We start from the raw sequence: 15,938 nt of genomic DNA, 5'->3' as shown, positions 1-15,938 counted from the left end.
TTATTTAGGAGGTTATACAAAGAGTGTGGATCAATTTACAGTTTTCTATCTCAATTCCATTAGATTCTGATATTTTTTTCTTATGAAAAATGTACCAAAATTTAAAATTCAAAAATGGCTCAAGATTTTTACAGGGAAACCCTGATTAGCTGTCGAGGATATCAGAACTGATTTTTGTTTTCGAACAATAAACTGATGGGGTGAATTTTTTCTCAGTCAAATGTAATATACCGTTCTACATTTTTGGATTTCAACCATCACTTCATTATTTCATAAATGGCAAAATTTGATCTGAGAGAAAATCCTTAAGGTAATTACCAATTTTCTTTCTCCCGATTCAAATGTTACTTCCAGAAATACCCTTGCATAGTTACTGGTTCGAAACACAGCAATTTCTCATAATAATACACAGTAAAGCGTTCATTTTGAAAAATGGCTGCCAACAAATACACATTTTAAATAACAGCCTGCTCATGAGCAGGGTAGTGGCATTTTGACGTTTTATTAAGCTCCAGGTTTATTTAAAATCAGGCTGTATACTTCAAAAGGGTTGTTTCGAATAGTTACCTACATTTATGACACGGAATTTCAATATTCCAAATAATTCTTCAAGTAGGTATACCTAACTACCTACCTAATTAAACATTTTTTTTTTTTGAGAAATTGTTAAAAACTCGAATCTTACTATACCCTATGCTCCGACAGCAGATCAACTCACATGTTTCATTTCCGGCGTAGTAAATGGTTGACAAATGTGAGAATATTTGTTAGACACGTATCAAAGAATTTGCACATGATTTAAACACTTGGTGGAATAGTTTCGCTCGAGTTGACAAATTTCAAATACCTCGGCTCCTTCAACATTAAACAACAGGCAAAATCTTCGCAGCAACACCTTTCATTTATAAATAAAAGCATAAATGTACAATGAAACACGTTAACAATCGTTATACCATGTACGAAAAGTTAATACGTTTAGTAACACTTGCAAAATCAATAAAAATTTTACGAAAAAAAACCTCAGCGAAATCCTTCAACTTTCGCCAGTCTGTGATTCTTCACAGAAAATTGTGCTGACAATTTCAACCGTACCTATAAGAATAAAATACCTACGTAGCACAACGGAAAGAGAAAAATCTATAAAACTAAATTATTCGTGAATCGCTGATGAAAAAAAAAGAAAGAAACAGAAACCTCCCAGTTAATGAAAAATTTCACCTAAAATACTCGTACAACGTTATACAATTATTTTTCAACCAACCGTTTATTAACCTGCCAAGTTCTAACCAAGTGTGTGGTGAATATTTAATGAAATATGAAGGGTTCGCCACGAAGGTTTTTCACTGCAGTATTAGACATTTCACGCAACCATTGACGATTACCATGTAAGTAATCCTTCCGTTAAAAATAGCCAAAAGGGTGAAAAATAACTTTATTAAAAAAAATAACAAAACTTTTCTATTCGCGATTATTATTTTTGCATAAAAACCGCTCATTAATTAAAAATTTACGAATTAATTGTTCGCGAATACCAAGATAACAAAAAGAAAAAAATACAAGTATAAAATAATAGGTAGGTAATCCATAAAAAAAAATGACTATAATAAAGTAGAAAAAAAACTACAGGAAATTCTATGTTCGCCTCATAGTTGAAAATTCCATTTATAAAATATACTTTCGAATGAAAATATAATCGTCGTGTTTTCGGCCTTCGAACATATTATACATCGTTTTGTTTTTGTTGAATACGCCAGACGACGTCGTCGTGTAATAAAAAGACCAAAACAATACGCCGTTAATTAAATTGACTATTGGATTTTTCCATGTGGATATTTTCAAAAGCAACGCTCCGGTTGATTTCCAATTCAAAATTTTCAAAGGTTTCTCATTTATACGGCGGTTTCGATGATTACTATGCATGTTTACGCTTTGATGATTCGTAATTTACTCGTAGTAGTTGATTGCTGACAGAATGATATTGCCATACCTATATGTAAAATAGGTTTTGTCGCCTGAGGGTACCTATCTACACCTTGCACTACCCTAATTAACGGAGGCGGTATCTTCGACTTCGACTTTCTTATCGCTGGGTTTCGTCTCCCAAAGAAACTGCCAAATAAATGCGGCGAACGATAAGTTCAAACACGATAGTATGAAGAACGATTCAGATTCTCCGAATACATACTGAATAATAGGGAAAGCCTTTAAGACAACGAAAGCTCCAAAAACTAGCATCACTAGAGCCAAACTCGTACCACGGTTTAAAACACGAGGAGGGAATATTTCAGGAATCACGACGAGAGGCAGAGGACCTATACCTAAATTATACACGATAATAAAACACAATATGCCGAAAACAGGCACGTAGCTCGAAAAGAACGAGCCAACTGGCAAATGAGATTTCGAATAAATCAATAAATAAGATAAAGATGCCGATACGAAGCAGAATATCATCATAGGTTTTCGACGACTAGATTTGATCACGAAACCAGAAATGGACGATACGACGAGCTGAAAAATGGATAAAATAATGGACAATACTTCATTAGAAATATCAGATTTGGTCGATTCGAATATCTTCTGCGAATACGCTATTATAGCTCCATAACCGGAAAGCTGCTGACAAATCATTATACCCATCCCTACAAAGGTTATTCGTCGCATTTGACTCGAAGAAAATAAATCTTTGTACGATTCTTCGGTCGATTCTTCGTAACGACCATTTACTTCTTCCAGTCCGAACCAGTTCATTGATTTTTTAGCCTTAGTTGGACGATTTCTCATAGACAAATAGAGCGGAGTCTCCGGTAACCAGAAATACATCACGACAAATAGTACTGGAAAACATAAGCAACAGATGTTCAAACTGACGTATGAAAGAAAGCATCCCAATACATTGACTAGTACGATTCCAACATTGGTGAAGACGAGAATTAGAGCGCATAAAGGGCCTTTGATATCTTTATCGGCGGTTTCATTAATGTACAATTGGCTATTGGAAATTATACCGCAACCTCCGAGACCCATAATGAATCTAGAGATGATCAAATGATTAGGACTAGTGGCAAAGATGATACCGATCCATCCGATTATTTGAGTAGAGCTGATCAAATAACCGTTCACTTTTCGACCGAATTTATCGGCACATTTGCTCCATATAAATATACCGAGCAGTGCTCCGATGTAGAGCACCGAACTGATCCATGAGAATTCTTCGTACGATACCTTAACACCAACGGGACTGTTTTCTGATTGTAAAAGTTTCTGTACTGGACTAGTCCAAGCTGCTGAGAATCCATTTGATATTGAAAGGATTGCCACTGAAATAAATCACCATGATTATAAATACGCAGGAGGATACTTATGCCTTGTGCGATGCTGATAAAATAAATCTTTTTGATAAGTGAAGAATTGGAAAAAAAGATGAGAACGATTTTTACTCCACATACATAGTTCTATGTGAACTTCCTGCAGCGATTTGAAATTGCTGAAAATCAAATCTTTTTGAAAGTCAACTTTTTCTGATGCTTCCAAATATTGACTTGGAAATGATTGCAATTGATTTTGGGGGTCGGCTTTTTGGAGTAGAGGAGGATTTGAGTGATTAATAGCAATATAGGCGATTCTGGAATTCAGATTTTTTTTTCAAATTTGAAATTTCCAACTTGCAAAAAATGTCACCGAATATTAACAATTAGTTTCACTAATCAACTCTTACGATAGGATTCGATTTTTCAGCAACTAAAGTCGATTACAGCATCTACTAAAGTCATTCCAAGCTGCTGAAGAAAACCTGAAGTCTTTGGTAGCCTTCAAATCTTCAAATTGGGTCAGAAGATATTGCCATGCCATCGATAGGGGAAAGAGAGTGATTTTAGTACACAAAACAATTTTCAAATTTTCATCTCAAGACAGCTTTTGCTTTCATAGAAAAAAAAAATCAATTAACTAAAAAGGACCACTGACCACTTCCACCATTTTCAAAAACTTGCACAAATGAATCTCAAAATTTGGCTTTGAGACGTCAGTGCCAAGCTCTTTCAGTGGCCCAAATTTTAGCTCAGTCGCAGTAGAAAGGTTGCAAAGTGTCTTCTATGAGTAATTTTTTCGATCATTCATTATGATTTATTACCCTTGTACCAACAATCTGACCTCAACATTCTCTGATCTTCGAAATTTAGATGTTGAGTGCTTATGAAGAAATTTTGAAACGCCAAAGTTTATTTTTCAGTGTTTCAAAATAATCAAATAGTTAGTTCATTAATAATTAGTGCCAATTTCACTTTAAAAAAATCAAATCAAGAGGAAAAATTCGATTTTCTGAATCGACTGAACTCAATTTCAAGTCAATCTGTAGCTCACAGAAGACGAAAGTATAAGTTTGAGATATTGGAATTGCAAATTTTCAGTTCGAGAGCCTTAACTTTGCAGCTGCTGAAGCAGATTAAAGCAGTTTTTTCGAGAAGAAAAAAACCGTTGCAGGAGAAAATCCAAAAACCCTTTCACTCGATGAAATGAACACATCACAAAAAAATCAAAATTCAAAAAAGTTTTTTATTCAGTTGTCTTATTTTGACCTCTTTGGCGTATTTCATGAAAAAGTTTATGAAAATTACACTCATAGCAAAAAATATTCGTTTATTTTTTGATTTTTTTCGAATTTTGTGATGAGTTTATTTGAAAGGGGGTTTTCAACTTTTTCAACGGATACGTAAAAATAGGGGTCAAATGAGTCGACTTCACCAATCAAAACTTTTTTTCATGTTGTAAATCAAAAAATCGCATTTTTTTCGCAAACTTTCAATTTTTTAAAATCGACTTTACGAAATGATGCCATCCCAATTTTTTTAATAATGTTGTTCAGCACGAAATGTTGTCCATAATTTATTTTTTTTCACAATTTTTGAGAGTCGGAACGATATAAAAACTACGTTTTGAAACTTTTTGAGCCAATTTTTTGTACGAAAAAAAATGACAACACTGATTTTCATGATATCACCAAAGAGCCTTTCAAAACCCCTAACTATTGGAAAAAATTCAATTTTGGTAGGTATCGCTGTGCTAGAGGGCTGGGATTTGCTCCATTGGTCATACCTTCGGAAGGTCTTTCCACAAGAAAAATTTCAAAAAAATCGCCGATCCTTCCCCCTTTCCACTTCTTGGTCGAATTGACGTGGAATGACCCAGTATTCAATTTTTTTCTTTTGGAAAATGAAATTTGATAAATTTTTCTGCGAGCTCTATCAAGAAACATAATTGATTTTTAAAATGAGATTGGAAACATTTTACTGCAGAAAAAAAATGAAACAATTTCTTAAATTTTTTGGAAAGAAATGAAAAAGCTCCAAGTTTTTTCTCAACAATTCCTCAATATCCTCATAAGTACCAAAAAATATTTTCTTGAAAGGTAAACAACATGTACCTACATTAGATACCTTTACCTACATCAGTTTTTAATTCAAAATTTTCCATCGATGTTCAGTCAAAAAAATCCTGAAGACTTGGTTTACATATTTTTCAAAATATCTTCCAATTGAATAAATAATTTTAGGTAAATACAAAAAGTATTTTTTCATTAGATCTATTGAAAGTACACAATCACATTTTACATTTTTAGTAACTTTATGAACTTTTAACCGGGATGTAATTCCCTCGCCTACACTCGGACGTTGGCTTTCCTTTTCACTTTCTTCAGGTTTGTTTTAATGCTATTTCATTTGTTTTTTTCCCAATCAACTTTCACCCTACCCACGTACTAACCGCAGAATTTCTTATAGGTTACCTACCTTTCACTTTTTAGAATAATTTTCATCAAAAAATTACATAAACCAGACATTTTCGCATTAAAATAACGTACCTTTTGCGAGCAGCAAAAGAAAAACCACATTAAAAATTTCCAAGAAAATCTTTCCGGGACAAATTTCAATTTAAAAATTCGTATAATTTTTTCCCCAAGGAGCATTATTTTTTTGTCGGCGAAAAAACTTCGCATCTTCCGCGTCACACCATCTGTCTTTAAATCTTAGGTACATGGCACATGCTACTTTTCAAGTTTTTCAGTAAAGTAAATATTTGCGCTATTTTTTTTTCACGAAAATTTTCCTTACTAATTTAATATTCGTCTTAGCTTCCTTTTTTCATACTCGTTTTTTCCGTATTGTGAGAAAAAAAAGGGAAAGTAAAACCGAAAGTAAAATGATTTTCATGTTTTGATTGAAAGAAAAAAAACTTTATAACTCGGAAGCAATTTGCGAATGGCGCCATTTTTCGCTCTAATTATTGAACTAATTCATCGAAACGTAAAATGAGATAAAAGAATAAGACGAATAATTAATTAAATCCCGCATTAAAAAGTCAAAACACCAAATTTAAAGATTTCACTCGCGTACAGCCTATTGGCTTTTAGATTTTTTTTAACGAGGAAATATTGCCGACGATGAGTAAAAAAGAAAACTTTCAGGGCGTTGTTCTTATTGCTCTTGAATAATTTATTATCAATTTAAAAAGAGTGTTTTGCTTAATTAATTACCATTTTTTTTGACACGGAATGAAAAAAAAAGTGAAAGGTTTCCGTTGGTGAAACGATCAAATCTCAAAATGTTTTCTTTACTCGAGCTTAAGCAAATAAATTTCGAGTAGAAGTTATTGCAAAGTGGTAATTTATGTTGACAAACTAATTGGTAAATCGACGTAGTAAAAAACAGTCATAGCGAAATTAACTTTTAAAATTAACCGAGGAATAAACTTACCGATAAATGCTGCCAAATATTGTCTATATTTTAAACTTTTCACACTGGGGATATCATTTTTAATGAAATTTTCCATCGAAAAAATTTAGTTTATAGAGAAAAAATACATAATATGGATTACATTAATTCATACCTATCTAGACAAATACGTTTCGTGTAATGAAGAACTCAACACGGACCACTAATCACCGCGTGTTAAAAATTATCACATTATAAAAACAAATTAATTTCTAAAACATGTGTTCATAAGTCATATTACCAACAGGCTGATTTTATCAATGATTTGTAGATACGAGTCGAGCATCACCACCGAATATTTGGTATACTGACAGCTTTCCCAGTCTTCATTAAATTTTCGTATCAATTCGGTACTTTATCACTGTTTTCCCCCTAACATACAGTAAATGGTCCGTATAATTAAATATGTAAATTAGAAAACCATACCTACTTACATACAGTATTTACTCAATTACGTCAAATTCAAAAAAATAACTATTTTTTTCCAAGTTAATAATGGAATTAATAATAGAAGTATAGTTAGTCTACCATAATTCATTCTAATTTAGGCTTAAAACATTTCAAAGTACGTAACAACTATTTACGGAATAGCTTATCGAGTTTTTTTTTTGCGGAAATGATTCTTTTGACTAAATGAAAACATTTATGATAAGTGATAACATTACTTGGGAAAGTCACGAGTAATTAAAAATGAATAATTTTTGGATTGCATTTTATCAAATTTTAAATACGTACAAAATTCACTAGAACCACACATGATCATATCTGAACTTTACGCCATTGGAATCAAGAATAGACTGAATAAGAACAACGTATCATACCTACCTAATAATAATTTACGAAAAAATTCAAAAGCATGCATGAAAAAAATCAAAATCGTGTTGAATCTCTTTCAATTCCTATAAAGCAAAAATAAATTATTTCCATACTTAAAGTGAATTGAAAATTATCAACTTAAACGTGAAGGGTACGCCCCCCTCGATAAAAGTTCATCAATTTTTTCATCAAATTTTGATAACAAGCTATCTATAATTGAGTAACCATCCACCTCACACTTGAATTTTTGACCCCTAAGACGTTCAAGAGGGCTGCCATGGTTGCTTTTAGACTTCATTTAAAAAATCTCACAAGGAGAGCCATTCCAACAAACAGAAAACTACTTTTGGACTGGGCAAAGATAAATCAAAAACTCACCGAAAATATATGTAGCACTAGGTCAAATTTTGAAAACTGAATTTCATTTTTGGAAAAATTCAAGTCAACACCCTTTTTAAAAGTACATACAATTTTTTTAATGCAGGCAGCTGAAATTTGATTTGTATTATATCTTAGACCTCTTGAATCAATTGGTGATAGATCCAAGCCGTTTTGGAGTACCAAGAAATTTTTTACAATTTTCCAGCTTAGGAAAAATTTTTATTAAAAAAAGTCAAAATGACATTTTGCTCCTACAAACCGGTATTGAACATTCTTCTGATCCTTTCGATTGATTTAGGTACAATGATCTCTTGGAAATACATATCAGCAACCTAGATCGAGAGTCTAGCAGGTTTTTAAATGTGCATAAATTGATCAGAAAGGCTAAAAAAACATCAATTCTCGCATTTTTTCATGCTGAATTTCATTTTGGATCTTTAATATCAATTTTTCCAAAGCTGTACGATGAAAAAATCTGCCGGAGACTCCTGATTCTTCGAAACCACATCAACGAGTAAACTCTCGGAAGGTCAAAAACAGGATATTGCCTAATTATGTACAAACCTAGGTTTTTCATAGCTGCAGCACTACCCTCAAATTTTAGAAAATCACAAGTAACAAATTTACATCAGCCTCAGCTAATCCATCACATCCCCCCAAAATTTTATCTCAATATTCAGCTTACATCATTTCCAATAAAATGACAACCCACTTGCTAAGTTCATCTCTGAAATAGAAAACCTTGAAATTGATCTCAAAAATCTCATTCAAAAACCCATAACCTACCCTCCTTGGCTATAAAACCCTTACAAATTGATTTTCAACTGAGAAATTACCCAAAAAGAAACCATTCCCCATCTACCCCTGGAAGAACCTTGATCACCTAATAAACACCCCAAAAAAAAAATCCGACAGATTTCTAAACGAAGAACTTGCAATTTTTTTCCAAAAATAATTGCCGCAGAAAATTTTATATTATTTGAAAAAGCAAAAATGGATTTGAAAATTTGTGCTCAAGTTGACCGGTATGAGATCACAAAGGCATAAAAATAATAAATTTCGCGATAATTCTTCAAAATTGTAAAATCCAAAAATCTGCTGTAAGTTCCAGAACTACTCTAAACCACCATTAATCGATATGTGAAGTCAAGAATAGGATAAAATTTCAGCTTCCTACTTCAATTTGAAAAAATTCTGATTTTTGATGGAAAATTGTTCAAATTTCAATTTTCAGGGAAATGAAAGCATTTGAAATTTGACTTGTATATTTTTTCAAAGGTTTTTCAATTCTTCTGTAGAGGTAGTCCAAAATTTTTCCGCCACTTAGGATGTATCATATCGCACCTTGGGAGTAATAAGGTTATATCTCAAAAAAGTGAAATTTTACAGGAGAGTGATTTTCTTTTTTTTTTTTTAAAACTTGATTCATTATTTTCATCAACTTATAATTAATTGTGAGGAATGAATAGCACCTCATTTTAAATATCTGGTATCGTACCTTCATTTAGCATAAGAACACTTTGAAAAATATAATCTTAAAGAGGAAATGTTTCAATGTTTGGAAAACATTTTGAGTTATAACCTTTCATTAAAATTGATCTGGAGACGAAAGGAAGCGTCCAAAAATTTTAATATTAACAAAGTTGCAGAGAATTAAATTTCCAATCGACATAATGTCGTTAGTTTTTTTCTAAGAGTGTTTAGTTTTTGGGTTTTTCTCAAAAAACTAAAATTTGATTAAATGTGCAAATTCATTTTTCTAAAAAGTGATCAATTTTTAAAAAATTGTCCATTTGGTACAAACCAATAAAAAATGCACTTCTTGTGACTATTTCTATCTGATAAACATTCAAAACAATCAAAACTGTTTTTTAACACTTTCTATGTAAGTACGAAATTTACTCAAAAAAGGCGGAGTTTTTTGAGATGTACCCTTATAACTCCAAACAACTTTCAATGTTGTTGGGATTTTGAGTTAGGCCATTTGCGTTTTTTCAAGATATAGATAATGTACCCAACTCGAAGTTTTATTTTTGGTTGAGGCGGGGGGGGGGGGGGGTGGGGGTCATATAAGCCCCAAAAATGAAAAAATGTCAAAATCGATTTTTTTGAGATGTACATATGTAACCTTATTACTCCCAAGGTGCGATATCTCACGAATTAAATTATTTTCAAGGATCATTCCATAGTCCACACCACTTGAAAATCCTCTCAGCTTTTACCTACTAACTCGAGAATAATTTGATTACACCAAGGACTAAATCATTCCGGAAGTTGATATGCGAGCTTAAGAAGCAAAAAATGCTAAGTTGGCAAAACATAATTCAATGAAAAGTATGGATTGATATCGGCGAGAACTTGGAGTAATCGATAATTACGGAAATAACGAGTCGACACGGAGAATATTAATTAATCAATTAATATATTATTCAAACAATAATAACTTCATCAAACAAAACAATACTCGGAATAATACGGAGAACACATCTAACACGTAGTATAACAAAACAGCAAGTGCGAATAGTTACACGAGCGTACGTAGCTCGTAGCGCGGCAGGGCCGCGTTACACGGGCGGAGTATCTCTGTGTTGAGGAGCGCAGCCTGGCGGCTAACACTCCCTCCCTGCGCGACTCATCTTTCGCAAAAACATATTTACAGCTTATAATTAACAGGAACAAATAAATCACAAAATTCAAATAAACAGGAACACAGATTCAACACATGAATATTCGGAACAATTCAACGACAAATTACAAATAAAAAATTTTTCTCTGTTTTTCTCTCTGTTTATCCCATTGGTTGATCGTCGTTATCGTGTTGATTTCTCCGTTGATAGGCTTCATCAAGTAAACGTTCGCCTAGTAATTGAAAATTCGGCGCAGCATCGCCTGGACCACGATCTTCAGAATCGGAAAAATAATCGACGTCAATACCGTCGTCTACGTTATCGGCGTTTCGGCGATGCGCTTGATTGCGGTGTCTCCGTTCGCGATTTCTCTGACGTCTACGTTCATCAATAGTCAGGTTCTCTGTTCGCAGCATCATTAATACGCGTTGCGGGTGTTCATCCAGCGCAAAGTGGTAAATACGCGACATCTCGATTAATTGATGCAGACCTTCAATCGCGTCTTCAATTGAACCAGGATCTAAAACAATTAATAAACACATACGCATATCTGTATTAGTCTGTACTACTCTGTTTACTCTGAATTCATGGCGGGACGGGCTCGGGGATGAAAACTCTACTTAATTTCACTCAGTAATCTGTCTCTCTGCTCTATAAACGTCTCTTTCGGTAAGGCTTTCGTCAAAATGTCAGCGTCTTGGTCAGCTGATCTAACCCACTCTAAAGTGACTTGATTCTCGATTACAGCATTCAAAATATAATGCATCTTGATCTCTGTAACGTGTTTCAACGTTGGTGCTCCAGGTTTGTTTGCACACGTAAGGGCTGGAATGTTATCTCCGTGAATGACGTATGGTCGGTAATCTTCTCCGGTGGCTCTCGTCAGGGATGCGTTTACACCTACGCAATCAACTAAACATGAATTAATCGCGATATATTCGGCTTCACACGTCGAATTGGCTACTAAGCCCTGTCGTTTACTGGACCATTTGACCAGATCTCCGTTGAGTCGAATTACAATTCCGGCAGAAGATTTCTTCGTGTCGTCGCAATCTCCAAAACTTGCATCACAATAAGCATCGATTCCTTTTCCGGTTCCAGTATACACTAACCCTAGGTTTCGGGTACCTCGTAGATATCGAAAAACCTGCTTAACTTCCTGCCAATCCTGTTGTGTTGGATTTCCTTGCTTTCTGCTTAGCCAATTTACTGCAAACGCAATATCCGGTCTCGTAGCGTTGCTCAGGTACAATAAACTGCCAATCGCTTCTCTGTATGGAAAAGGTGCTCCGTCAAACTTCGCTTTTGGTTTCGGATTTTGTTGACGTCGTCTCTCTCGCTTATTCGGTTTATTCTTTTTCGGTTTCTCTGTCTTATTCTTTTGGCTTTTCGGCTGCATTGGAATCTCTGTCGAATACGCATTCTCCATGTTAAATCTCTTCAAGATTTCATCACAATACTCGGCTTGGTCTAACGTTAAAGTATTCTGTTCTTTGTCTCTCTGTATTCGTAATCCAAGGAATTTCTTAGGCTCTCCCATATCTGTCATCTTGAAAATACTTTTCAGTTTTTCTACGTACTTCTCTAAAATCTTTGCATCGTTCCCAGCAAATATCATATCGTCCACGTAGATAATCAGTATGCCTTGAAACTTGCCTTTCCGAATCCAAAATAGGCAAGGGTCATTGACATCGGCTTCGAACCCTAGTTCTCTCAGTTTCTCCGCAAACTTTCGGTTCCAACATTTAGGGCTCTGTTTCAAGCCATATAACGATTTTTCCAGCTTAAATACGAACTCCTTTTTCTCTTCGTCTGACATGTCAACACAGTCAGGGATTTCCATGTAGGTTTCCTCTTCCAAATCTCCGTTAAGAAATGCTGTCGTTACGTCGAGTTGTCTGGCATGAAGTTTCAGTCGGTTTACTACGGATAATACTACTCGTACGGTGGTCAATCTGGATACTGGCGCGTATATCTTCGAAATCGCCATACTCCGTTTGTCTTTAAATCCTCTGGCTACTAATCTGGCTTTATATCTCACGTTTCCTTTGGTATCGATCTTCCTCTTGAATACCATTGTAGAGTCAACAATCGTGTGTCTCTTATCTCTGGTGTCTCTGGGTCTCGGTACAACTTTCCATACTCCGTTATCCTCCATCAATTTCTAATCAGCATCAACTGCTTCCTGCCAATAATGTCTCTCTGTCGATTTCATCGCTTGCTTATACGTCGTTGGGTCGGAAATAATATTTGTAATAAGCGCGAAAGCATTTAAATCCTTCGTATCTTCGGTTAGTTTATTGTACTTTTTCAATTTCTCAATTTCAGCGTCAAAGTGTTCCTTTATTGAAAAATCTGTCTCAATCTCCTTCGCGGTAAGAGCTCCTAGATCAACTTCCTCTTCAATCCACTCTGTGTCGGAATCACTCTCTGTCTTATCATCTGGGTCACACAAGATTGATAACTTTATATCCGTTTGAGTTTCGATCGATTTCATCTCCGGTTTCGCTCCGAGATCTATTGGATCAGTTTGGACTTCTCTGGAGGCTGTACGTAGCCATTTATCAACGATCGTTGGTAACGGTCCTCTGCGGGGTTCATTTTCAGGTTTCCGGTAAATCTCTTCGAATTCTTTCAACCATTCTCTCTCTGGTATTTCGGGTACATATTTCTCTGTCAATCCATTTATATCTCTGTAGTTCTTAAATTCAACGCATTTCACATGTGTGGCTCGGATGATCTTATTGGACTGCGGTAGTAGGACTTTATAACCTGTAGCGGTAAAACCAACAAGAACTCCAAGAACGGCGCGTTGGTCAACTTTCTGTAAAGTTGGATCATTTCGGTGTACATACGCAATACATCCATACCTTCTCATATACTCTGTTCGTAAAGTCACGTCCGGAAAAATCTGTTTTATTGGAATTCTGTAACCAATACTGGAATGAGGTGCTCGGTTGTAGATTTGGACTGCCGTTGCTAAAGCTGTATCCCAATGATATTGAGGAACTCCGGAGTCCAAAAGCATTACTCTGACCTTTGCCATAATCGTCTGATTAAATCGTTCGGCTGTTCCATTATGTTGTGGTGCTTTTGGCTCGGAGTATTCAATCGTAATTCCTCTGTGATCGCATAACTGTTTGAACGCAGCTCCAGTATATTCTCCTCCGTTGTCACATCTCAGTGTTGATACTCTCGATCTGCCTCTGGTATATTTCTCAACTAGGTTAAGAAACATTAGAAAACATTCAAGAACATCTGACTTATACTGCATCGTATATGCGATCGCGAATCTACTCGCATCATCAACGAAAGTTACGATCCATCTGTGTCGTTTATAAAGCGTCGGTGTTTTCAAGGGTCCCATAACGTCTGAGTGGATTCGATCGAAAATGAATTTTGATTTGTCACGAACTTCCTTGAATGGTTTCAATTTCATGTTCGCTAGAATGCAAACTTCACACGAACGAATCTGCTCACGACTTATTTTCACCTTCGCTAACGCTGGACTCGTCTTCTTTAACTTCATCATACAGTCGTAACTCAAGTGTCCCAATCTGTAGTGCCATCTCATGGCTGGACTGTTTTTAAAATCGACGTAGTTCATGGGTTTCTTCACCGTCGATAATCTCTCTACGTTGATTGGTTGTCCCAGTTCTTCGTCTGAGATCTCTCTGTTCAATTTGATGTCATCAATTGATTCCGGGCATAGGTAAACAGGTGAAATAATCTCACGATTTTGCTCCCTCCGTTCTTGAGATCGCTCCCTCCTACCTGGAGAGCTCTCCCTCCGAACTTCTGAGTCTCCTCCTGTCTCCTTCGATTTCTTTTTCGCCTTCCTCTTCGATTTCGTTCTCTGTTTCACTTCCTTTGGTTCATTCATCTCTTGTGTATTTTCAGTTTCAGCTGTCGACGTTGATGGTAAATTCTCTGTTTGAACCTTTCTCCTCTTTATACTCTTCGACGTATTGGCACTGCTGCAACTTGGTCTCGTCGGCGAATGAGGTCTCTTTTTGGGTTTCTCCTTTGTCGTCGTATTCATCGCGATTTCACGATCTCTGGTTCAAATACGGAATTCCCAATATGGTCTCTTGTATTCTCCGGCTAAAATAACCTTCGTCGAAACTGGATCAATGATGGACGCGTGTTTATTGGTGAGTAAGATCTCATACCCAAGATCTACAAACTTCCTTAGCGAAAGTAAATTCTCTGTCAACCTTGGTACAGCTAAAACGTCTGTCAAATGAACTTGCGAATTACACACTTCACTCATTCCTAAAATCATACCTCTCTTATTCGAACTCAGTAACGCACTCGGATCTCCGTTCGCACCTTGAATAGGGTGTACATACTCTGTGGACTGGGTCAAATACTCTGGGTTGTTTATAAAATGGGAGGTAGCTCCCGTATCACCTAAGAAAGTGACATGCTTACCTTCCAATACGCGCGTGATCGCCATCGCTGCGTCGTTTAACTCCTCCTGTTGCCTGGTTAACAGGGCCCTCTCGGCTTCCGGCATCGGCCTTCCCTCGTCTGCTTCATCAGGAACCTGCTCTCGGTGAAGGCGCGTTTCGATCTCGGTGAGCCTCTCGTTGACCTTCGTGAAGTTCAATTCCATGATCTGTTTCACGTACATAAAATTAACGGAACGATAATTCGCTCTCCGTCGATCGATCACTTCTCCGTCGTCGGTTTCCCATACTTCTTCGGTTGGAATGTCCGGCCGAATCATTAGGTTTTGCCGGATTATTTCGGGCGTGCGTGGCCGCGGCGCATTCATATCTTGGCCTAACGAGTTTAAATGCGGCTTCTCTGTTGCATTGCCCTGTGCTGAACTCGGGCCTAGCTTGTTCCATTCGTCGTCGGTTTTTGCCTCAGATTGGGCCGTCGTATCCATTTCGGCTTCGGCAACCGTTTTCGTCGACTTAACTTCCCACAGCGGTTTCTCTGGCATCGGTGGCGGGGTTGGAGGTTTCGGTGCCGCAATTGTACGATCGAGTTTGATCGGTTCTTCGGTTTTCGATGTTCCGGGCCTTCTCTGTTTGTATCCGTCTTTTTCGGTGTCCTCGCGTCCCTGCGTGGATTATCTGGCATCGGTGGCGGGGTTGGAGGTTTCGGTGCCGCAATTGTACGATCGAGTTTGATCGGTTCTTCGGTTTTCGATGTTCCGGGCCTTCTCTGTTTGTATCCGTCTTTTTCGGTGTCCTCGCGTCCCTGCGTGGATTATACACTTTGCCAAGGTTCAAAGGTGACTTCCCGGCATTCGGATTCTGTTCACGAAACTTTTTGAAAATTTCGTCCGTTGAAGTGCCTTCTTTTTTCGCGGCTTTCGTTTTTGGTTTATTCG

The 15,938-nt window shown here is 36.3% G+C and overlaps 3 protein-coding genes across 3 annotated transcripts in view; 1 reads left to right on the top strand and 2 right to left on the bottom strand.

The window, feature by feature from the left end:
* Positions 1-15,938, top strand: part of LOC135835547 (uncharacterized) — a 42,656-nt gene that overhangs the window by 7,321 nt on the left and 19,397 nt on the right. The gene's annotated exons all lie outside the window — the stretch shown is intronic.
* On the bottom strand, positions 1,416-7,157 carry LOC135835550 (facilitated trehalose transporter Tret1-like). Its single transcript, XM_065349871.1, has 2 exons — positions 6,750-7,157; positions 1,416-3,320 (listed from the first exon to the last, which is right to left on the bottom strand). The coding sequence occupies exons 1-2, from the start codon at positions 6,823-6,825 to the stop codon at positions 2,044-2,046; spliced, it is 1,353 nt and encodes a 450-aa protein (XP_065205943.1). The 5' UTR covers positions 6,826-7,157; the 3' UTR covers positions 1,416-2,043.
* LOC135835545 (uncharacterized) lies at positions 10,368-15,545 on the bottom strand. Its single transcript, XM_065349863.1, has 2 exons — positions 15,026-15,545; positions 10,368-11,111 (listed from the first exon to the last, which is right to left on the bottom strand). The coding sequence occupies exons 1-2, from the start codon at positions 15,543-15,545 to the stop codon at positions 10,753-10,755; spliced, it is 879 nt and encodes a 292-aa protein (XP_065205935.1). The 3' UTR covers positions 10,368-10,752.

This window comes from Planococcus citri, chromosome 2 (assembly GCF_950023065.1).
Source record: "Planococcus citri chromosome 2, ihPlaCitr1.1, whole genome shotgun sequence".
Classification (NCBI taxonomy): Eukaryota; Metazoa; Arthropoda; class Insecta; order Hemiptera; family Pseudococcidae; genus Planococcus; species Planococcus citri.
This window is presented reverse-complemented; position numbering and strand designations above follow the sequence as displayed.